General features: G+C 41.7%; 2 protein-coding genes across 2 annotated transcripts in view; one reads left to right on the plus strand and one right to left on the minus strand.

Annotated features, from left to right (window-relative positions):
• The window catches only part of sdhaf4 (succinate dehydrogenase complex assembly factor 4), a 369,114-nt gene that overhangs the window by 230,173 nt on the left and 116,111 nt on the right, over nt 1–22,830 (plus strand). The gene's annotated exons all lie outside the window — the stretch shown is intronic.
• The window catches only part of b3gat2 (beta-1,3-glucuronyltransferase 2 (glucuronosyltransferase S)), a 34,601-nt gene that overhangs the window by 1,022 nt on the left and 10,749 nt on the right, over nt 1–22,830 (minus strand). The window contains exons 2-3 of the mRNA XM_071912630.2: nt 16,070–16,214; nt 3,702–3,850 (exon numbers count right to left, since the gene is read on the minus strand). Coding sequence (XP_071768731.1) covers nt 3,702–3,850; nt 16,070–16,214 — 294 coding nt within the window. The remainder of the gene's footprint in view (nt 1–3,701; nt 3,851–16,069; nt 16,215–22,830) is intronic.

Raw genomic sequence — 22,830 nt, forward strand, 5'->3', positions numbered from 1 at the left:
CTCCACCTCCTGCCTGACTTTCTCCCAGTTTGCTCTCCGTTTTCCTCATTCATCACTTTAACTTTTTTCTCTTTTGCACTTGCTCTCATTTTTTTTCCCTTCCCTCCCTGAGGCAACTTGGAGACAAAAAGCTTTACCAGGTTAGAGCTGGAGCTTTTTTTTTTTCTTTGCCTTAATACGATAAGGGGAGGACAGCGTTGTTTCTCCCCAATCAGAAGGAGCCATTTGTGGGGTGCACAGTAGGGGGTTTGGGGGGGGGGGGTTTGGGTGGCAGTAGTTTCCAGGCATTTCATTCAACAAAGTAGAAAAGCAATGTCTCTAATCCACATAGGACAATTCCAGAAACAGGAATAAACTAGCAGATACAACAAATAGGCAGCAGGCAGCAACATAGCAACATAATGGATCGTCAGGATACTGGCGGATGGGGAACAAGCGAGACGAGGCGTTTGCTGTCAACAGTTAAAGGATGTAAATTTAAATGAGTGGAAGTGACGTGCGTGGCAATCTGAGGGAAAGAGAAATCCAATTTTAATGTGTATACCCGATACGCATATCAGTGTGGGGCGTAAATGGAATCCGGCTAAATCATATTGTGACACAGTCTGGTAGATCCGTGTTTTTTCGGATTTTGTCTCCATCTTTGGTGCTGTGGTGTTTCTGCACTCCACTTCCCAGAGATCACCTGTCAATCAAACAGTGTGTCCAGTACTGTGACGTCTTTTCTGTTGATGCGGTTTGAGAATGTTGCAGGTGGAACGGTGGCCATAGTCTCTCGTTGTTGGTACTTGGCATCCTGGTTGGGGCGTTGGCAGAAGTACGAACATTTTGGTTGACGCCAGTGCTGGAAGAAAGGCCGACTTCATGCCAGCACACTTCCCTCTCTCTCTACTCCCCTCTGCCTGTCTTCTCTTTTAATTCTCCACCCCTTAGTCCATCCATCCATCTATCCCTTTTTCTCTGCGTGGGTCCTCGCTCTCCCTCGTCTCCTCCCCTCCCTTCGTTCCCGGCTATCATCTGTCTCCATCTGCTTCTGGCTTCCCCCCCCACCCTCCTTTCTTGTTCTGTCACTGCTGTCTGTCGCCATTACTCTCCCATTCTAACTACATTACGGCATCTGTCAGTTGTTCCCCAGATACTGACCCTGCTGTCGGATCGGCGTTTCTGCCCTCACCGCTGTCAAGGTCGGGACTCGGGGTCTGTGGTTCGATCTTGGTTCTGATATCTTCCTAAAAGCGTATAGAGCCTGGAGTTGAGGCGTATCATTGCGTATACATTTAACTTTCATGATTTGTGAAAATGCTTCACTGATCAATCTCTCGTGGGATTATTGATGATGTCACACTGCCACGTGATGATGTAACATCCATCTATCAGCACAACAATCGCTTATGAGTGATGATGTCACGCGTGTCGCAACAATTACGGATTCTAAGTGATGTCGCATCTTCTCTCCGCGGGCTTTATGAGCGATGATATCACAACGCCACCACACTTGTAGGCGCGCCGTGATGAACGGTGATGTCACGTCCCCGTGTCTTCGCGGTGGCGGGCGATGAATGATGATGTCACGGCCCGCTAATGGCCCATATTAATATCGGTGGCGGGGCACCTCCATTAAGTTAATGGGGCTGATAATGATGATGATAGCTTCAACACTGTACTGTCGGCAGCCAGGGGGGTAAATGATGATCCGGCGGCTCCCAGGTCTTTATCCTGTTCACCCGCCACCCACCATGCAGCTGAGAGCACACACTGTGACCTGCACGCTCTCTACCACTTATCCTATGATTTTATATTTTACATTTTTTTACACTTTGATTCCAGGTGCTGCACTGGTACTCTTTCCCCACAGTGAAAATGCCAATATCCCTAAAAGTAGGGATGGGACGATATATCAAAATTCAATATATCGCGATACAGAAATGTGACAATACGTATCGTGGGGCAGAAAAATGAATGGTGATATCAGCTCCATTTTATTGTGCTGTAGTAATCACAAATGAGACGCTTGACCATCACAGTTTCACAAGCTCTCCATCCAAATTATATTATTGTCACTTTGTAATGACATTTTTAAATTGTTGTTTACATTCTAGCAGCCAATTCCATCGCTAATTTAGTGTCTCAGAAATAAACATAATTCTGCACAGTCAGACTTTATCATTCAACTTTTATTTATTACATCGTATCGTGGTTGTATTGAATCGTGAACCTCATATCGCATATCGAATCATATCTTGAGATAAACATATCGTCCCATCCCTACCTCCCAGTATATATTAATTCAATTCACTTACTTTATTGCCATGACTGTTTATCAAAACATATCGCCAAAGACAGATTTGTTTTTAAAACTCAGATACCCCAGTTTATTCACTGTTGTAGTATATTGCCTGTGAATGGGTAGACACTAGACTGGTGCTTGTATGAAACAAGTGGGGAACTAGGAGCCACATTCTGTGACACTTTTTTTTTTCTTAGCTCACATAGACCTGGATAGGTAAAAATTTAATAGAACCCATTTCTCAGAAAAGTACTTTAAGGCAGTTCGCTGAGGGTTGTCAAGAGGATGAGTGGCTTCATAAAAGCGAGTGCCAACAGGGGCTCGGTGTGATTTGAGATGAGCCGCATCGATCTGAGCTGTCTGAGCGCAGGACTGGAGCTGATGGTAATGGAAGGCCATTTCTGTCCAATGCAAGTTGTGTGTGTCTAAGTTTAGACGGTGCCACCAGCTTTTAGCGTGACTCATTCTGTCAATAGTGGGGGGAGATGCCCCGTGGCTAGTCGCTGCTGTCATGGCTGCCATTGTTATGACTGCCGTTTAATGTGTGCCCCAGACACACACACACACACTCTCACACACACACACAGTAGGTTTAGACTGATAAATTGGGCTGATATTGGTCTTTTATTAAGCATTGGAAATCTGTAGTCAGAGTTGTCCACCTCCAATATGATGAATAACGCAGTTTGTTCGATTACCTATTTATTCTATAATTGATCAATCCAGACCTAGAAACCTAAAGAGCAGTAACGATAGATGTGAAATGGAGAAAAATGACTTCAAATTTCATCTGCTGCCCTGAAAAAAGAACTGTTGGTCTACAAGTGGGCTGCATGTAATTTAATGGTATTCAAGAGTATAATTGTTGTTGCAATGAAACCTAAACTATAGTCATGACCTTTAAAGCAAAAATAAGTAGTTATTATTGTTTGCCTTTGTAGGAGAGATACTATGCTGGTTGTATATGGGAAGCGCTTAATCTGAATCTAATGAAACATTTTCAGAGTTAGAATGACAAAATGTTAATAGTGTTATTGTTATAGGAGTTTCAATGGAGAGTTTTAGTGTCTCATGATGGTCTAAATGCTGTTTCAGAGGCTTTTCAACTCTCTTAACATTCTGGGGGAAAACTAGTATTTTTTTTTGGGGGGGGGGGGGCGTTTTGGAACAAAAATGTTCAAATGTAAAGATTGGCACAAAGTATTGGCTTTCGACAGCTTCATTCGAAACATATCAGTATTAGTATCGGTCTTCGAAAACCCATATAGGTCGCACCCTAATACACACACACACGAGTAGCTTTCATTGCCCATACGCCCCCCAATGCCAATAACACCCTTGACCCGCATTGTTGCCTAGTCCCAGGTCAAAGGTGACGTCAGTCTATCGCCACGACAGCGCCCCAGTTACTGACCCGGGTGCAGTTGTTGGCCTTGGGCTCCAGCTCGGTAACCTTGGTGATCTGCTTGAGGAAGTCGGACTCCTGCATCCCCGGCTGGGAGCCCCGACGCTTGAACTGCGCCCGCGGGTTCCCCAGGATCACCCGGAGGTTCACCGCAAAACCTGCAGACCGGGGGAAAGAGGAGGACGGAGGAAGAGAAAGAGGGGAAGAGGAGGAGGAGGGAAGGAAGAGAAAATAGTGGGCAGGGTGAGAAGGCTAGCCAACATTTATTAAAAGCACATTGAGTCTATTGTAATCACGCCAGAAAATGATACAGTGCATTAGTGTGTTTAATGAGTATGATATGACTGATATGAGATTCATGTACCACAGGGGTCTGCATTTCTCCTGCATAATTGTACTATGGATGTCAACGCCGGGTTTAGGGAAGCAAGAGGAAGTCATAGTGCACTTAAAGCGCTTACGATGCCAAAGTACAGAGCTACTTTTGGGGGGGGGGGGCTTAATGGATGGCATACAGCCAGATTTAATCAATCTGATTGGAAAATCTGATTGGTAACCGTGGGGGAAAAATCTGATGGAGAATTCCCTTTGAAAGCAAAAAGGATATTAGCTGTCCTATAACCGGGAAATATGTTCAAAGGTTAAAAAGGCATTTTGATTGTCGAATTAGCAATTGAAATGTTCTACGTTTAAGTCATGATAACTATATTCAGAATACAAAATTAAAAAAAAATCATCTATAACTGTTCACTCTATATAGTTTGGAGACCATTTTGAGACAAAAACAAGTAAACATTACATTACGGTGGTAGACTAACAAATGATAACATTGCTCATTACAATTATGAGCAGCTAGCACTCTGTGAGGCTGTGGAAAGTAAAAGCCCCACCTTCTGTTCACAAACATTGACTGAACAGTCCTAGACCATAGAGATAACATATATGATTTCTTTAACCCATTTCTATATGATTTCTTTAACCGAGTGGAGTTTCCCTTTAAGACCCCATACTGCAGCCCCCCCCCCCCCCCCCCCCCCAGGCTGAAAACGAATCCCATCAGCACCTTCTCTCCTCTATCCTGCCTGCTGAGTAACTCTCTCAGCCTTCCCGCTGACTCAACAAACTAGAAAAAAAAACATTATAGGGGAGTAGACATACATTCCCATAAATTTGAGGTTGAACTTTACCTGGGAAATAAACTTTTTTAACTGTGACAGTCCACTATAGCACTGATTTAATATATATTGTATATATTTTTTATATATATTTTACAATATGTTTTGTCTGTTACATACACACATGTACTTGTATCTCATCCAGTCAGTCCAGTGAATCAAGTCTTCAGTCTAATGAATCAAAACATAAACAAAGTCAGTAGATGGGCAAGTGTATTTTAACATGGGGGCTCTAACATGTCATTAGGCAGCCATATTGGAGGTCCTCAGCTCATATTTTGCCGGCTCAACAAAATTAAATAGACATGGTTAATTTTGGTGCTGTTTTTGACTTTTGACTGATCATTTTGCCACTGATTTGACTGATTTTGTGTTTTGATGTCAGCTTGTTAGCTAGCTCGCCACATCTGATTTTCTTACTAGCTCACACATCTAGTAAGCTATCTTTAGTATTGGCTCATTGTTGCATGTTAACATTAACATCAGTTGCTTTGCTAAATTGGCCACTTAGCTTGCTAACGAAGCCAAAAACCAACTGTTTGTAAGCTAACATACAACTTGTAGTGCACTGTAGTGACTACGCCCAGAGGTACTAGGGCTAAAGACAAGACAGTTTACTGTGTCACAGTAACCTAAATTTGGAAACAAATCTACCTCATCAGACTATTCACTTTTACCTGGAACTTTACTGCATGGATATACAGCCACACCACAACATATTTTCCAGGTATCTCTCTTTTTCTTGCCCAGTTGATACAAATTTAGTCAAATTGTTTACACACAGTCAATTCTCCAATGAACCTCCACAATGGTGCCGGACATGGTTGCTCGGAAATTTGTTACACAAATGCAAATCCTCTATAACATAAACCGTAAAAGTGGTATTGTATGTTCTTTACAGGACAGAAAGCCAAGACAACTGGGGAACATACAATTCTCTAGACTAGATGGCCAAGCTCCACAAATACAAGATGAATGTATGCAAATGTCTACATTCTCAACACATTACAGTACCAGAAAATGGTTCTTTTGGCTTGTACCTTAGTAGAACCGTATATGGTGCTGTAAAGAAGCATTTTAGAAAGATTCTCCAAAGAACCATGGTCAAATGGTTCTACATAGGACCTTAAGGTGCTGTAAAGAACCCTTTAAGAAACTAAGAAATGCTCCAAATCAGCAGAATTAAAAGAACCTTTTAAGAGCCACATGAGGCTATTTATTCTGATTTGCCATTTTATTTTAAGGAGGAGTCATTCCATCTCTACCCTAACCAAAGAAGCGTTGACGAGCCTTCCTCTTTCTGTGCGTATAAGAGATACATGTGTGGAAGTGTGTGTGCATTGGTACTTAACGGAATGAGTGTATATGGGCATTAATCCATGTGTATATGCAAATGAGTGTGTGTGTTGGCAGGATCCAGAGCAGTGAGCCAGGAAGCCATGCTGCATGATGTCAGATTTCCATTCTCCTTCCCTCTGATAGCATCAGTATGGCTTGTTTCACTGGAACAGGGGGTACCATCACCTCCTCTAACCTCTCCGCTCTTTTCCAAGTGGAGGTTTGCAAACATTAAAGGGGTAATAAGTAATAAGTACTAATGATTATAGGTCCTGAGATTTATCACTTTCAACACTCACTTTCCGCCCCACACTTTGTTTTGGAACAAAATTTCCCCACCCAAAGGAGTTACATGATTTCATAAGGTTATTGCTGAATGATTACATTTTGGTTTTACATTTTATTTTAAGAATGCAGAGATACAAATGAATAGCATGGGGAAAAAATGTGATAAAACTGAAATACTGCCAAACCCGTGTAAATACAAAATGTATTCCAGTGCAATGCATCTCAATATTTAAAAAATTCCCACTGGTCGCCAATAGAGGTCATAGATTACCTAATGCCCCTTTAAGATACCAAAAATTAAAGTGTGGGTGCAGTATGATTGTGAGCAAAACAACTATTTCTCTGCAGGACGAGTAGGAATGCTCAAGTTTACAGCATGAAGACGGGAGAATATTTTGAGAGATTGTTGTGATCCTCCGTGCACAAGGTCCCGGAGTAATTACTGAATATTTACTTATGCAAATTGATAGTGGGTGGTACGCCTTGACAATCAATGCATTAGTCTGGGAATTCAGCCCCCCCAATAATTCGACATCCTCTCCTCCTCTCCTTTTCCTCTTCCACAGGCAGAACAGACAGTGTTTTCTAGGCTGCAGCTATCCTGAGGTTCTGGCACATGGCTAGCAGTAGTCCTCAGAGTACTGGGAGTGTCAGCGCGGGTCAGAGGGAGAGAAACTGTAGACATGCATATGGCTTATCGTCTCCCTATGGGCTCAAGGTTTGCCGCATGTTAGGCCAGAGAAGGTCAACCGTCACACACACACACTGTCCCACATTGTACACACTTGCAGAAACACACATCCCCACAATGTACACACTTGCAGAAACACACGTCCCCACATTGTACACACTTGCAGAAACACACGTCCCCACACTGTACACACTTGCAAATACACACGTCCCCACACTGTACACACTTGCAGAAACACACGTCCCCACATTGTACACACTTGCAAATACACACGTCCCCACACTGTACACACTTGCAGAAACACACGTCCCCACATTGTACACACTTGCAAATACACACGTCCCCACACTGTACACACTTGCAGAAACACACGTCCCCACATTGTAAAAAAAAAAAGTACACATTTACCGTACAGACACAAACATACACACAAGGGTTAAACTGATTTTTTGAAGACCCGTACCAATATTTTTGGAGTGAAGCTGATATTTTGTTTTGATGTTCAATATCTTTAAATTTGACCATTTTCGTGCCAAGAAAAGTCCCCCAAAATCCAAGTATTCAGTGTCTCCCCCTGGATTGTATTCTTGTCAGGGTAGAACAGCCTCTGAAACGGCATTTAGACCATCAGACCATCATGTGACACTAACACTCTCCACTGAAAGCCAGACTAATGTAATTCTTTTAGCTGGGTTAGCTGCTCCTTAAGGCAGGATGGCTTCATTATAATTTTTTAAATATTCAGCCACACCACACTGGAATGATTTCTCTGGTCGGTTGATGGTGTTGGGGGGCTTCTTTATGTAAATTTCACAACCTTTTAAATTTGACCATTTTCATGCCAATGAAATTACAAGTATTCAGTGTTTCCCCCCAGAATTCTATTCTTGCCAGGGTGGAAAAGTCTCTGAAACAGCATTTACACATGAAAACTCTCCAGTGAAACCCATACTAATGAAGTTCTTGACCGACAGATATCCAATTTTCAGTCAAAGGCCAATATCCACAAACTGAAATGTATTGGTCTAAAAGCTGTTTCACACCGGTGCGACACGAAAATGCGGGACGGATTTGCGGAATATTCGTGCGGGAATTTTCCGCATGTGAAGCTTACACACCGGGTCCGGTGCAACATTTTCGCATTCTAGTGTTCCAATTTTGCACCAACAGAAAATAAAAAATCCTGTTTATTATCTGAGAGAAAATGGACATAGAAAGTAGCAGTCACAACAACGTTATCTTCATTCTTTTAAACAGTAAAAAGAAGAGAAAGTGTTGGGCCATCCTATTTTGGAAAGGCGGACGGAACACAGAGAGTTTATTGGCTCATCCAGGAGCAGCCAATAACTATCATACTGAAATATGTGGCCGTAACACAAAGGTCATTCAATAATCAAACTTTCTCCACGATTCAGCAACAACAGTGCTCACACATAAAGCCTATAAGTGATTATTTATTTTACTTATGGAATCGGTATGTATTTTTTATAGTTATGGCTCTTGTAGCCTAAATAAAAGTTTAAAATGGTATAATATCATTGGGGTGTTTAGGACTACTCAGTCCATGATGAATATTTATAATTGAAACCAAACGAATATAGAAAAGAAAGAAGGAGACCATGGAGAGATGGATCACTCAGCTTTTGTCTGGACTACAGGCTTCTGCAGCCAAGCAAAGACCAACAGACTGCATCAGTAACCTAATGTTGCCTATAGGGAAAAACACCACAGGCACCTCAAAACTTCATCTTTGGAAAAAAAACATCGCAACGAAATCAGCATCTGTGTATGAATTTCTACAATACAATATATACGGGGAAACGGAGGCGTAGCCATTACTTCATTATATTAAATATTACAGGCACATTGCCAAACATGCTTGAGCAACGAAACGGCACAAAGAACTGAGCAATTAAATGATAGAACAATAATGAACTACCGTATAAGGTATTTAAAAAAAACATGACAGACTCTTTCAATCATTGTGAATTTACTGCATGGAATCCTTGGAATGCGCCATTACGCAGCGCTCAGCTCACGTTTCCAAAGCCTACCTTACAGTGTTATATAGTGTTAAATCATAGGAAATAACCAGTATGGATAACATTTGCTAAATGTGAAATATTTGTAGATATATAATGAGCTCTGTCCATTAAATCCTTTTGGGGACGTGCTTTACGCACGGATGTCCCATTGAAATACAGAAGCACAATATTGCACAATTCATCTTTCAGTTTATCCACAGACAGAATATCTCACGTTTCATGTCCAGGGGCTCTGTGTCTCATCATACTGTTGCTCTAAAGGTATGCAATCATATGTGTGAAATTACTTTACATGGAGTTTTGATGGCGCTCAGTTGGTCAGAGAAGGAGAGGGAGAGACTTCACATCTGTCTGCCAACGCCCTGTAACCCGTCATACTGGTGTAATTTGCGGGCATGTTGCAGGGAGAAAATTGAAAAAAATGTATTTAGGTACAATACTCGTTTTTTAGAATTCTGAAAAGGCCTTTAAAGCGAGACCATAGTATTTCCAGTGTTTCAGAAATTGAAATTTAAAATCTCAACACCAACCCATGGCCTTTCTAGTGTTCATAGAAAAAAATACACCAAAATACTGATATTACAATGGTTAAAAAGCCTATGCAGTGGATTTTACATGACGCGGTGCCAATCGACCCCGAGCAACGACTTGCAGTGTGTTTGAGGTGAAACCAATTGCTGTTCTGGCTACAGCTGTGGAGAAAATAGACCATAATTTACATATGTTGTCTGTGAAGCGCTACCATACTCTCAGTTTGGCTGGCGATAATTTAATTTGTGCCTATATATCTATATTAGCCTACCTGTCCACTGTATGAGTGAACGTGGATCAGAGTGTGCCTCTGCCTCACCTGTGCGTAAAGGTGCACGGCCTAACCATCATCCCCGTACCCAAGCCTTTTAGCGATCGAAAGCCACACATATTTATTTCAGCCTGGGACAACGTTTGAAAATGTGACATCATAGAAAGCAAAAGATTTCATTGGCCAAGTGTATATTTTCGCAGACGGAATGCAGCAGAAGACAAAGTGGTTCCGAATTTTTTTTCTTGCCGCACGAAAGTTCCGCCCTGGTGTGCAAGCTTCCATTATAACCCACAAAATCATTTTTTGTAAATCTCCGTGCGAATAATCCGCACCGAAATTCGCACTCGGTGTGAAAGAGCTTTAACCCTTTTACAGACAGACAGACAGACAGACAGACACACACACACACACAGATCCACCCTGATATAATGCCTATACAGTAGTTAGGTCATTGTGGTATCAGGCTTATTACTGCACTGTGTGTGATACTGCAGGCTAATCAGAGAGATAAATGTGGCTCAGGTGGACTAGATAGATATGAGAGCAATTACAAGATAGACATCTCCTAACCTGCAGCCAGGCTGTGTGATATGGAGATCGCAGCTTATCTAAGCCATGTTTGCCCAGGAGGCTATCGTCCAGACGATGCACTGACTTCGCCCCACTTTACTTTTGACCCACTCCAGCTGCCCTGTATGTGTAGGTGTAGTATGTATGTGTGTGTATGTGTAGATGTAGAGCTCATTCCCAAAACGCGACATCCTTTTCGGAGAAAAATCGTGACCTTTAGTATTAAATATTAGCACGCAGTAGTAGCTATAAATTAGAATAGTGGGCGACTACGTTTGTTCAGAAGCATCACAAAACTAGTTCCGTCTGTCTTTGTTCCTCTCAATAGAATGGAGGAGAAGTTAATTATTGCTGTGTCCAGTCACCCCATTTTACATGAGGTATCTTTGGCCGAAAACAAAATAAAAAGATTTAAAAAAATAAATAAATAGGGTAATGTGTGGATAAAATACTCTTTCTTGTTGAGTCTGACGCAAGCGGCCAAATCCACGGGTGAATTTTAAAGGCAACAAGCAATTGGCGCCAGCGGCTAACGTCCGCTAGAGGCCGGCTCCAAAAAGACCCCAAACCCAGCCCAACTCAACGTAAGTCAATGGGACCACAACCCAAATTCTCACTCAAAATATAAAGTCAATCAATTTTTTCAACAAGAGGTTATGGTCTCAGTAGCTAATTTCACATCTTCTAATGTGTGTCCATATGGTGATTTTCAAAATAATTGCGTCATTAACGGGATATAGTGGTTATAAAACAGGGTTGTTTTCCTAGTGATTGACAGGTCGCCTGCCCAGTGATCGACAGGTCACCGATTACGGACCAATAGTAGGTGCCGCTGTCAATAGTGGGTTCCACCCTTTGCCTCGCTTTGGCTGCTCTGGCTCCAAAACATGTCAATATGGCGGCGACCATAAACACAATCTCCAGGTTTCAAAACGGCCCTTAGAAGCCAATGGGTGACATCACACTCACTACTCCATCTGTTTGTACAGTCTGTGGTCTGACCTCTACTTGGGTCCCTCCCTATGAACAAGGCAGCAGCCATGTTAGTGCTAAAAATAAGACATGCTTTCAACTAGGCGTTAAATACCGTGCGCAATCTGAGGTGAAATCAGCAGTTTTTGCTTAGTAAATCAGAAAGAAAGAGTCATTTTATTAATTTGAATAAAAATACAGTACATATTGATTGATTAGGTCAAAAGCGCAACACGTCTGACAACACACATTTGTGGCATTTGGCCATTGAAAACAATTAGTGCATTTGAAAACACGCGTGTCTAGCGCTTACAGTGCGTTTCTGGCTTTAGGGTGCTAAATTATGATTGGCTTAGACACATTTCAGCAACATACTGTAACATATAAATACAAACGTGACCACATAACAGTTCAAAGTGCTGTACAGGAAAGCATTAAAAAAACAATAGCAAAAGGCATAGAGGGGATCAAAATAGGAAATGGATTGAAGATAAAATAGGCTAAAAGAAGAATAAATAATTACATAAAATGAAATGAGATGGAAAAAATGATGGCCGTTAACTGCTTCACTGATCAATCTTACTGTAGTGTAAACTAAAGCTTAGTGTGAGGGAACCATGTGACCATATTGCTCTCCTCTAGGTTTACATATTAGTGTGCAGCCAATTTTATTTAGTCTTTTATTCTCTCCCTCTAAAAACAACAGATATATAAGTAGATTCAGTTAGCAGCTATCTCAATGTGACATTCAAGTAATAATTAAAAGTTATAGTTTTCATATAAATAAATGTCCATTTTGTTACTCTCTATCACAGATTGCTATAACACAATAGTGATTCAACCTATATCCAGACAGCTTTTCCATTTGCTGTTCTAAACACCCGGAGTCTGGTAGCTCTTTCCTGGGAAAAATCCTCTGTTGCACAGGAAGTGATGTGTTTTATATTTCCAGTTTGTTTGGAATAAACAGAAGAAGAAGAACTGGGTAGTTAGCATGAGCAGCGATAGCCAACATGGCTGAACAGACAAAGAAAAGAGAAAATCAAACTGCATCAACAGAAAATCCAAGGAAAAAGACGTCACAGTACTGGACACACTGACTGACTTAATTTTGAGGAAAGACTCAAAACCACTTTTTTTTTTAAATTAATTAATTACTACTTCATAGTTACTACAATGCAGGATGAATTGCTGCTCTGTCTTCACCTCTCTTTGGTAGCATTTACTGCATTCTCTCTCTCTCTCTCTCTCTCTCTCTCTCTCTCTCTCTCTCTCTGTCTGTCTCTCATCTCCCCATCTCAGGAACAGGGTATAAACACTGGGGTTAGTGGGGGTTAAACACTTTCATGTCCCCATCTCAGAGAACACTCCCCAGGCACAAGTACCACTTCAACAATGGTACAACAGTCTATCTGTGTGTGCGTGTGTGCATGAGGGCACTCATTCGCCCTGTTTTGCTGAGATCTCGTCGGTGCTTGTATGTGTTTTTTGGAACATTGTGTGTGTATGCATGTATAAGTGTGTGTGTGTGTGTGTGCCCCAGTACTGCAACATGTATGTCCACTCATATAAATTCAAGTGCTGGCAGGTGTGTGCATGTGTGTCACCCGATTCGTTGTGTAAGGCAATTGTGTGTGTGTGTGTGTGTGTGTGTGTGTGTGTGTGTGTGTGTGTGTGTATGTGCACATATGCATAATCACACACACACACACACACACACACACACACACACACACACACACACACACAGACGTGAACAGTACTCCATGCCGTCATTGTCCAGGCTCCATTATGTCTGGCTAAATGAGATAGAGCAGTAGATGGGAGGCTTTAGTGGTTTGCTCACAATACACCGCTGTACAATACAACACTATTAGGACATGCACTGCCGCTTACTTACCGCTCAGCACACAACCTTTTGTAAATCCCATGAATACAGATTTAAGAGCGACTAAAGTTTTGGCCGTTCGCTCTGCGCGGCGGTTGTTGTTCATTTAGAATGAATGCAAAAAACCTTGCTTCGAAAAAAAACTACAGCCGGAGCTGTAAATCTTCGCGTTGGAAATTGACAGCGTAATTATACAGTGCGAAGTAAAAGAAAGGCTGATAATTACAGTGTGTATGTGTGTGTGTGAGAGAGAGAGAGAGAGAGAGAGAGTTGGGGGGGGAAGGGGAGGGATGAAAGGAGGATGGAAGGATGGGATGTTGGTCAGGGTGGAGGAGGAAAGGTGCAGGAGAGAAAAAGAGAGGCTCGCTCTTGTTATCGTGGCTTAATTAACACTGAACCCGAGGGTAGACCCGTAGGTGTGTGTGTGTGTGTGTGTGTGTGAGAGAGAGAGAGTGTGTGCATGTGTGCTGTGCTGCAGTGCCATGTGTACATACGTGCTTGAGAAGGTAGAAGCATGCAATGATATCATTTGTTTCTCTGCACCAGTGAATTCCTTGTGCGTGTGTGTGTGTGTGTGTGTGCCTGGGCAAGGCACCGTCATATCCCCAGGGAGCAGCTGATGGGCTTGTTATGTACAAGGGATTAAGAAAAGGAGAGGAGCAGATACTCGAACATGGCGCTCCTTCGTCATCCACTTTGCTTGAATCCAGCAGCATCATCTACTTCTAATATCATTTACTACCAAAACTAAAATAAATACATTTCTGGAGACAAAGTGGGTCAGTGATCGATGACTGACAAGATAGATTTCTTGTGATTTTTGCTTGATCTTTCCTCTCCATTATAACGATAAAAACTACAAGATCAAATTTGAACTCACTGCTCTTCCCTCCACTGTTTTGTCCCTCGGTATTTCCATATAAAATCCCACCTTTACTTGAGTTACAAAGCACTGAAATCAAAAAGGGAACAGCACCTTAAATCGATGCAGGTTTCACATTCACTGGCCAAGCTTTTGCTCTTATTCCGGTTTTATAGACCGGTCTCGCAGGTCTTACAGTACTGACATTCGCCTGTGACAACATTCACTACGCTTATTTGGAAAGCAAAGGCAATGAAAGCGCGGTCAGAAATATAAAGGCAAGGCAAGGAATATAAGAGGAAACCATAAAAGGGAGGTCCAAAACAGTTAATAAAGGATCACTGCATAAAAAGCGAGTCTATAAAAGCGAGATTTAAGAAGTGATTTAAAAGATGATAAAGCTTTAGCCAGCCGAGGCCTCTCAGTGTGGATGGTACTTACTGTTATATATGCACTGAACAGATTGGACACTAAAGGACAGACTTGTTGGATTTCACATGGAGGCCGAGGGAGTCGGGCTGCGTTCAAAACAGATAAAATGGTCAGTTCCCTGATGCCTTAAAGTCTCATTCGGGAGACCGCGGGGTTTCTTAAAATGTAAATCCTTCTAATCCATCTCTAATCCATCTCCAGGATAGTTTTGCATAAGTAGACTACGCAATTCTGCTTTCTGATTTGTTTCAGGCAAACACAAACTGTGTGCAGAGGTAACAGTCAAACATAAAATTGGAAAGATCAGATCTCATTTTATGGCGAATTAATCCGCAACGAAACAGAGAGTCCGCAGAGAAACTGGTCGGAACTCTTCAAGGTAAACTCATAGAAGGATCGGTGTTTGTCGTTTCTGTTTTCTGACCTTGATGAAAGCCAGCAGGCCAAAACACATCGGTTGACTTGAACGGTTCCCTTATGAACTAGCTGATGAATAAAGGCTTTTTAACCTGTTTCGCAAAGCTTTGGAAAGTCGGCGCTGAGGGAGAATGAGGAACTGAGTTTCATTCACACTCCTCAGACAGAATACAATCGAATCTACTGACGCAGTATAGCTCTAATTTCCTGGAGGGCATAACCTATTCAATATCACCACAGAACTGGAATAACTACAGTGGGCTTTCCACAAAGCTCAAAGTCTGTTTCAAACATCCCCCGCTGTGTCGGGCTCTCGCAGCATCCCGTCATGTTTCTCTTCTCCAGATTTGACTTGAATGCCTTGCTCTCATCGGTCTAGTTCTTATTAAAAGATTAATTTTTATAACAGTCCTGCTTAGGTGAAATACAACGAACAGTGACAGGAATGATGAAGAGACGGGAGATGACATGCGACATAGGTAAAGAGCAGGAAAAAATATGTAATTTCATCTTGTATTGAGTCCTAAAATCTAATTTTTCTTAAAAGAAGCAAAAAATTCTGCCAATGGGGGGGAGATGATTTAGCTTGTTCCCAATGGAAATCAAAATTTTCTTGAATCAGCTTTGGACATTTTCTTGATACTAGTGCCTTATTTTGTCTTATTTCAAGATATTGACACTTGTTTCTGGAAAATGTCTGAAATAAGTGAAACTGTATTGGGGAAACGTGAAATTAAGTACATGTTCGAATCTAGTATATATCATTCTTCTGGAACACAACCACCAGGGGGCGACAAGATGACTTTTCCAACGTATACCAAACAATTTTGCTTTTTTTAAATTCGTATTTGAGTGCTTGTTCCGCTCGGTGTACATCTGCGAGTCGCTTCTTACCTGCCATGTCGGTGGCGAAGGGTCGGTCCGGTCTCCAGCCGGTGTACCAGCCCACCACTTTACCCCCGGACACCAGGGGGCGCTCGTACGCTCTGCCGCCCACGAAGCCCACGGGCCACACCGACACGCCTCGAGTACTGCGCATCTGGAGGAAGGAAGACGCTAAGAGGGTTAGTTCACTCACCACATCCACAACTGCATTCACACAAGCTAACAAACACACACACCTACAAACACATGAATGCACAAAGATCAATCACTTCATTAAAAGTCCATGTTGGTTGAAATTATAATAGTTCAAGCATTTTGGTCTAAAAGTACATACAATTTGTGCTTACTTAAAATGATCCATATGAGGGTAAGATCGTTATATCGAGCCGATATTGGCCTTTAATGAAAGGTGATATATGTATCATTTTTAAACATATATCTTGCTATAATTACTGTAAACAAATGAGACCATGGTCAAAACGATTGGAAGCCTCTATCTCACACCAGTGGTACTGTTAGTGCTAGAGTTTCTCAAAATTAAGACAGTTCCCATAAACTCTGTTGCTTTCTGTCACTAGAGGATGTTGCTTTTTTGATCAAAGGTTTTCTCTTTGTCTTTACTGAAGAGGATCAACATGTTGGAAGTGATTTTTCTATCTGTCTTTCACTCCTTCCACCATCTGCTGCCAGAAACTCTGAAAGCTTTGTTTCTGTTGGAAGAACAGCGCCCTCTAACTGTTTTGTGCCATAAAGCAATCCAGCAGATTTCCCGCCAAATCTGACCGGGTGGCTCACAATGTAAAATACAGTGTAGAGACTGGTAGAGGCTGACAATCTTCTCACTGATGGTCCCGTTTGTTTCAGGTAATTATACGAATAAAAATTAATGCAGTAATGACCTGCGATATGATGTAGGTTCCTCTCTGACCACTACATAATAACCGCCTTTAAAACCTGCAATTCTTGTACCTGCATTTTATGTGGACATTTTGTTCATTCATTTCATTAATTTAAAGACAGTATTGTATCCTATAGTTTCCCCTACCATTTAATAGGACCCATGTGTCTGGTTTTACAGTGGGGTGTAGAGGGAATAGTGGAGGCTCATAAACCTAAATGCAATAGCCAAGTTGAAAAAGTACACCAAATTTTGGATTTTATTTTTTTGCATTGTCTACTGTGTGATGTACTGAAACCTGAGTCGACCCATTTGACAGTTGTGTTATCTGAAAAATAGCAGGAGACCGACTGCTCCAACATCCCCCTCTGTGAGGATCTTTAATAGTAGATGTTGTACTGCAGCAGCAACAGCTGTGGCGCCATCCAAGGCCATGCCTCTCGCTGATCCACAATCAGTTTTCTGGTCAGTCACATTGCCGTTCCAGGGGAAGCAAAACTGATTTGAAGTCTGAACCAACGTCCACCCCGATTCTAACCCGTAAAAAGGCACCAAAAAGTCGGCGAATATGTGTGAAGATGATTCTGCAGCGCATTACTTGTGTGTCGGTTTGCGCGAGTGACTGGAGATCTTTAATTTCATCTGAGACGGGGGTGAGAGCTGCACGCGGGGTCTCTGTGGCTAACTGAATATACGGCTAAATGAAACTGTGCAGAGCGGAGCTGCCTTCCATTTTCACAGTGAATGAATTCACACACAGCCGGAAGCACCGCGACGAGAAATGAGACGGAGAGAGAGGCAGATAAAAGAAAAGAGAGAGTGAGGAAGTGGACTGTGTAAGGATGTTGTCTGAATATATATATATTTTTTTTGTGTGTGTTGGAGTATGAGACATCTGTATCTTGTCTTTGTGTGTGGATGTGTTGTGTGTGTGTGTGTGTGTGTGTACATGCTTGTGATTCTATTTTCCATCCCTGGCCACCCTGAAGCCCATTCATTCAGACACTGCTCCTCATCTCTCACCCAAACAGCCTCCAGCCAGTCTCTCATGACAAAACAACAGAACAAAACCGAATCAACGAGCGGCACTGCAGTACTGGACCGAGCCATCACAGCCACAAAGCTACAGAAAACCTAGTACATAAACGTATAGAGGTTTTGCAGTTGCGTCACAAATCTCCCAGCAATTATAGAGGTCCATTGCAGAATTGGCTGTGCACGAATAATGTCTAAATATAAAACCAGGCTAGGAAAAAGAGTGACAGCTGAAAAGGTTGTTGTGATGTGGATGTAGGTCAATTCAGTAACGTTCTCAGTAAAAGTGAATAGTGTGATAAGGTGGATTTGTTTCCAAATGTAGGTTACTGTGACACAGTAAACTGTCTTGTCTTTAGCTCTAGTCTCTACTCCAAAACACTCTTGAGTTATAGTGTTTCAAAGTTCAGCGTGGTTCTTTACGAGTCACTCAGCGAAAGGAGTCGATTCTTTTTGTTCATTTCGTTGGATGAGAATTGAAAGAATCGGTTGACTCCACATGATTCTCGTACATTGAAAGTCACTCTATGTATTGTGAGCGATGTCATGTCTACCAAGTTCCGCTAGATGGCAGCCTAGTGTATTTCAATCAATGAGAACCGTGTAGATTAGAAGAACCAAGAGACGCTTGCTTGTCATTCGTCGATTCGTGAACATGTGGCAGCGGACGAGTAATGTCTTATTTCATTTCATTTCCATAATAAATATCAATAAACATGTCTGCATCATTTACAGCGAACAGGAGGGTAAAGTACTGTGACGTCTTTTTCCTTGGATTTTCTGTTGATGCAGTTTGAGTTTCTCTTTTCTTTGTCTGTTCAGTCATGGTGGCTATCACTGCTCATGCTAACTACCCAGTTCTTCTTCTGTTTATTCCAAGCAAACCGGAAAACGCATCACTTTCTGTGCGCCAGAGGATTTTTTTCACCGGAAAGAGCTACCAGACACCGGGTGTTCAGAACAGCAAATGTAGACGCTTTCACGGAACTGGCTATAGGCTGAATCGATGCCGTGTTACAGCAAATCAGCGAGAGAGATTATTATTTCTATGAAACTGTCAAGAGATTATTACTTTAACATATTCATTTACCGGTAAAAAAAAAAAAAAAAGTATGAAGTGCACTGATGTTATCTTGGGATTCAGCGGAATTGAGTGGAAGCTCATAAAGTGAATATTGAGTTACTGTCCGACCTCCCTTCCAAAGCGTCTTAATAAGAGGGATGGCGAGCGTCTTCTCACTTCCCTCACCTCTTCTCTCTCTTTCATCCATCTTCCTCTTCCTCTCTCTCTGTCTTACCCCCCTCCCTCTGCCCCTGAGCGACGCCCGCAGCTTTGAAGACCCCTTTCTTCCGTTAATGCCGCGGCCCCCTCGAGTTCGCCCCGGTGAGCCTGCGCCGCGCTAAAACCCTTCCCCCCTCGTTTCTCTTTTGCTGCTGTCTGCCTTTCTCTCTTAGGTCATTTTTCAAAGACGCCAGCTCCTCTGCTTTGTGAAAACATAGATGAAAAGAGAAAGAGAGAGAGCTAGAGAGAGAAAGAGAGAGAGAGAGGCCGACTTTGTGCGTTGGTCGTTCCCGGTTCATTCCTAGAGTGCGATCGTTATTTTGGCTTAGCGGTTAAGTCTTAGTTTGACTGCTAATGATCGCCTGGTTTGAATGTGGCGCTTCTAGCCAAAGCCTAGTACAGTCTGACACATTATAAAAGAGACTTTACAAAGGAAACATGGTCCATGGATAGAGCAAACAGTGTTCAGAGAAACATCGGCTAGATTTACACAAGCTCCAGCAATTTAGTTTTTAACACTTTCGAGGCCAGATTTGATTTTGGCTGTCCAAACAGAAAGAAACTACGTTGAATCTGTTTGTTTTTCTCTGCTTAGACTGTCATGAGAGACCAGATTTGCACCACAAAGGGTTGAAAATTATTCTTATTTCCTGTATAAGCGGGTTAGGGTTAGCATTCATGTGTATTTTCTATTTCTTTTCAGTGTATTCAGCAATCCAAAATGTATTAACCAGCCCATCTATGGCTGTTTAGCTGCCAGTTGTTGTATCAACCCCTTAGAATACATTTCAGAATGACAAACGGTGGTTGATTCAATTACTTACTATGGTTACTGGTGAAAGAGTTGGGCTATGGTTCGGCTTGTCATTTCAATGCAAATTTTCCAGATTTGATTATCTATTAGAAAAAAAGGGAAAATGGGGAGCGCTGCTGGGATACACATAGGTAAAAAAACAATCAATGTAAAAAAAGGTGCTCTTTGGTGGAGGGGTTATTAGTACAGTCCAAAAAACAAAAAGACCAAGGCACTCTTTCTCAAACATTAAAAAAGGGACGTTTCAGCTACATGCCTTTGTCAGGGAGTGGCACACATATATGAGAGAGGAACCAGTACGTTCAAATTACCCTAATTAGAGGGGGGAGTGGCCACAACATACCTACATAAAGGCATTTTTAATTTAAGAGAAAGAGTGCCTTGGTCTTTTTGTTTTTTGATTATCTATTATCTTTTTCCTGCCTTTCCTCTCAATGTCTTTATATTGTTCATATACGCATTTTGGCTGCACTGTGTCCAGGCTATGTAGGTACGCATCTGTGTACATTGTGAGCCTGACCAAGTAAGGCTGAGGTCTCATTGGATTGCAATACCAAAATCAAACCCAGGATCATCCAGATCTTCCTGTTAAAAAAATAAAAATCTCTGCAAATCTCAGCAAACCCAGCAAGCAGTTCAAGATTAACCCAAACAAGCACAAAATTTTCACAATACGATACTGTGGCATGGTAAAAATCCAGATTCAACCAGCTTTGGAAACTGTTTAGAACTGTTATCAGAAAGAAATTTCAGAAAATTCACAAAACGATGCAGGTAGCAGCTATGGACGATTGCGGACGTCGTCTCAATTTTCTCTGTCAACGCTGGTTTATGTAATGTCAAGATGTTTGCTGGGAACCAAACAAAGCCGTGCAGTGACAGTGTTTCAACAGATGGTACATTATTCTTTCCTCTAGTGACTGGTTTAGTAGACGGCCGTATCTGTGTTACCATCTGCAGACTGCTGCTGGCACAGGAAAACTTAGCTACACAAACTTTGGCGTCACCTCATTTTTTATTATTTTTTTACTCCTGCCAACAATACATATTCAAAATGCATCCTGCAATTTCAAAAGTATGTGGGCGTCGATTGGAAAAAATTCCTCATTTGATTTCTTATTGTTAGGAGATACCAGACCTTCACCTGAGAGAAAACCGATGAGGAAGATTTTGTTATTGTATAACTGCTACTGAGTGCTGAACTCCATATTTAGGTTTACAGAAACTTGAACAGCAGAATTTCAAAGACTGACTGAAACGGCAACAATCTTGGGGAAGTATGGAGTTGGAGAAAAAAATCAATACAAGCTCTAATGTAATCCGCTTCACAGAGAGGCTTCTATTTTGGGAAATGTGTGTGTGTGTGTGTGTGTGCTTTTTAATGCTTATTTTACCCCGGGAAGTTGAGTACAAATGCGTTATTTTACAGCAGCACACCTGGAAAGTTGTTACAGGAGGAAGCAACATACTGTTAGGGATGTTTTCAACCTGATGAAAGTTGTATGAAGATAGGGTTTTGAGAGGAAAAGAAGCATAAATTGCTACTTTTCTGAAGATATTATTGATTTTTTTTTATAAGGCTGGTTGTTTCCTTATGATGATTTCTGACTGGAGGTCATAGTTTACCCTTTTATTTTTATTTACCACTACATCACTGACTGCAGCACACATCCAAATACATGAATGCTGCCAGGTATGATCACGGTCCAAAAAGAAATCAATGTAACCGTCCTCATAGAGAAGCTTCTATTTTGGGAAGTGTGTTTTAACCCGTATTTTACCTTGGGATGTTGAGTAAAATGTGTTATTTTTTACAGCAACATCCCCTAGCTGCCAAGTATGATCAGAGTTTTACTGTAGTTCTGTGCCACTAGAGAAGGAACAAGGGTTAAGTGCAACACCGCTCGCTTTATGAATCTTACATGCTATTCCTACGGTCTACAATAGTCCAATCTATATTTGCGAACGCGGAACAACTCTTCCCCACAGCCACAAACCGCAGAGCTCAACTTGTGATCCAGTTTGTCATCAAGTACATACTCCGCAGCTTCCCCGGCAGGGAAGGAATTGGAGAAGGAAAAATAGTAAAGGTGGCTGTGAGAGCGTACAAGGGGGATTTGGCGGAGATAAAAGTACATTTTCTGCTTCAGATCTGCCAGAAAGTCCCATAGAATGAAGCTCTCCTGTGGTGTGAAATTTCTACAAATGTTCTGCGGGTCCAAAAATGTCAGCAGTCCAAGGCAGAGGTGGGGACTCGAGTCACATGACTTGGACTCGAGTCACAATTTGAATCACTTGAGACTTGCCTTGATGCATGAAGAGAAGACTTGAGACTTGACTTGACTTGTACTTTGATGACTTGAAAAGGTTTCTAAACTCTTGACAAAAGATCTTGTGTTTGCCTAAATGACTTAGATCAAACTCATGATGCACTTTTTATCCTATTAAAACCATATTGCATTGAAAAGTTCTAGATATTTCGTTTTCTTTAGGATATTAAATTGATACTGGACTCTTGATTTGTTCTGACTTGACTTGCTGTTCTACAGTTAGACTTGAGAAATGACATGGACTTGACTTGGTAATCTACATTTCGACTTGGGACTTGACTTGAGACTTGTACCTGAAGACTTGAGACTGACTTGAGTTAAGTTGACTTGGTCACACCACTGGTCCAAGGTAATAAAAATCAGCTGACTAGTTATATTCACACTAATACAATCAACTCTACTTCTGAAAAG

Source organism: Centroberyx gerrardi, chromosome 15 (assembly GCF_048128805.1).
Source record: "Centroberyx gerrardi isolate f3 chromosome 15, fCenGer3.hap1.cur.20231027, whole genome shotgun sequence".
Lineage (NCBI taxonomy): Eukaryota > Metazoa > Chordata > Actinopteri > Beryciformes > Berycidae > Centroberyx > Centroberyx gerrardi.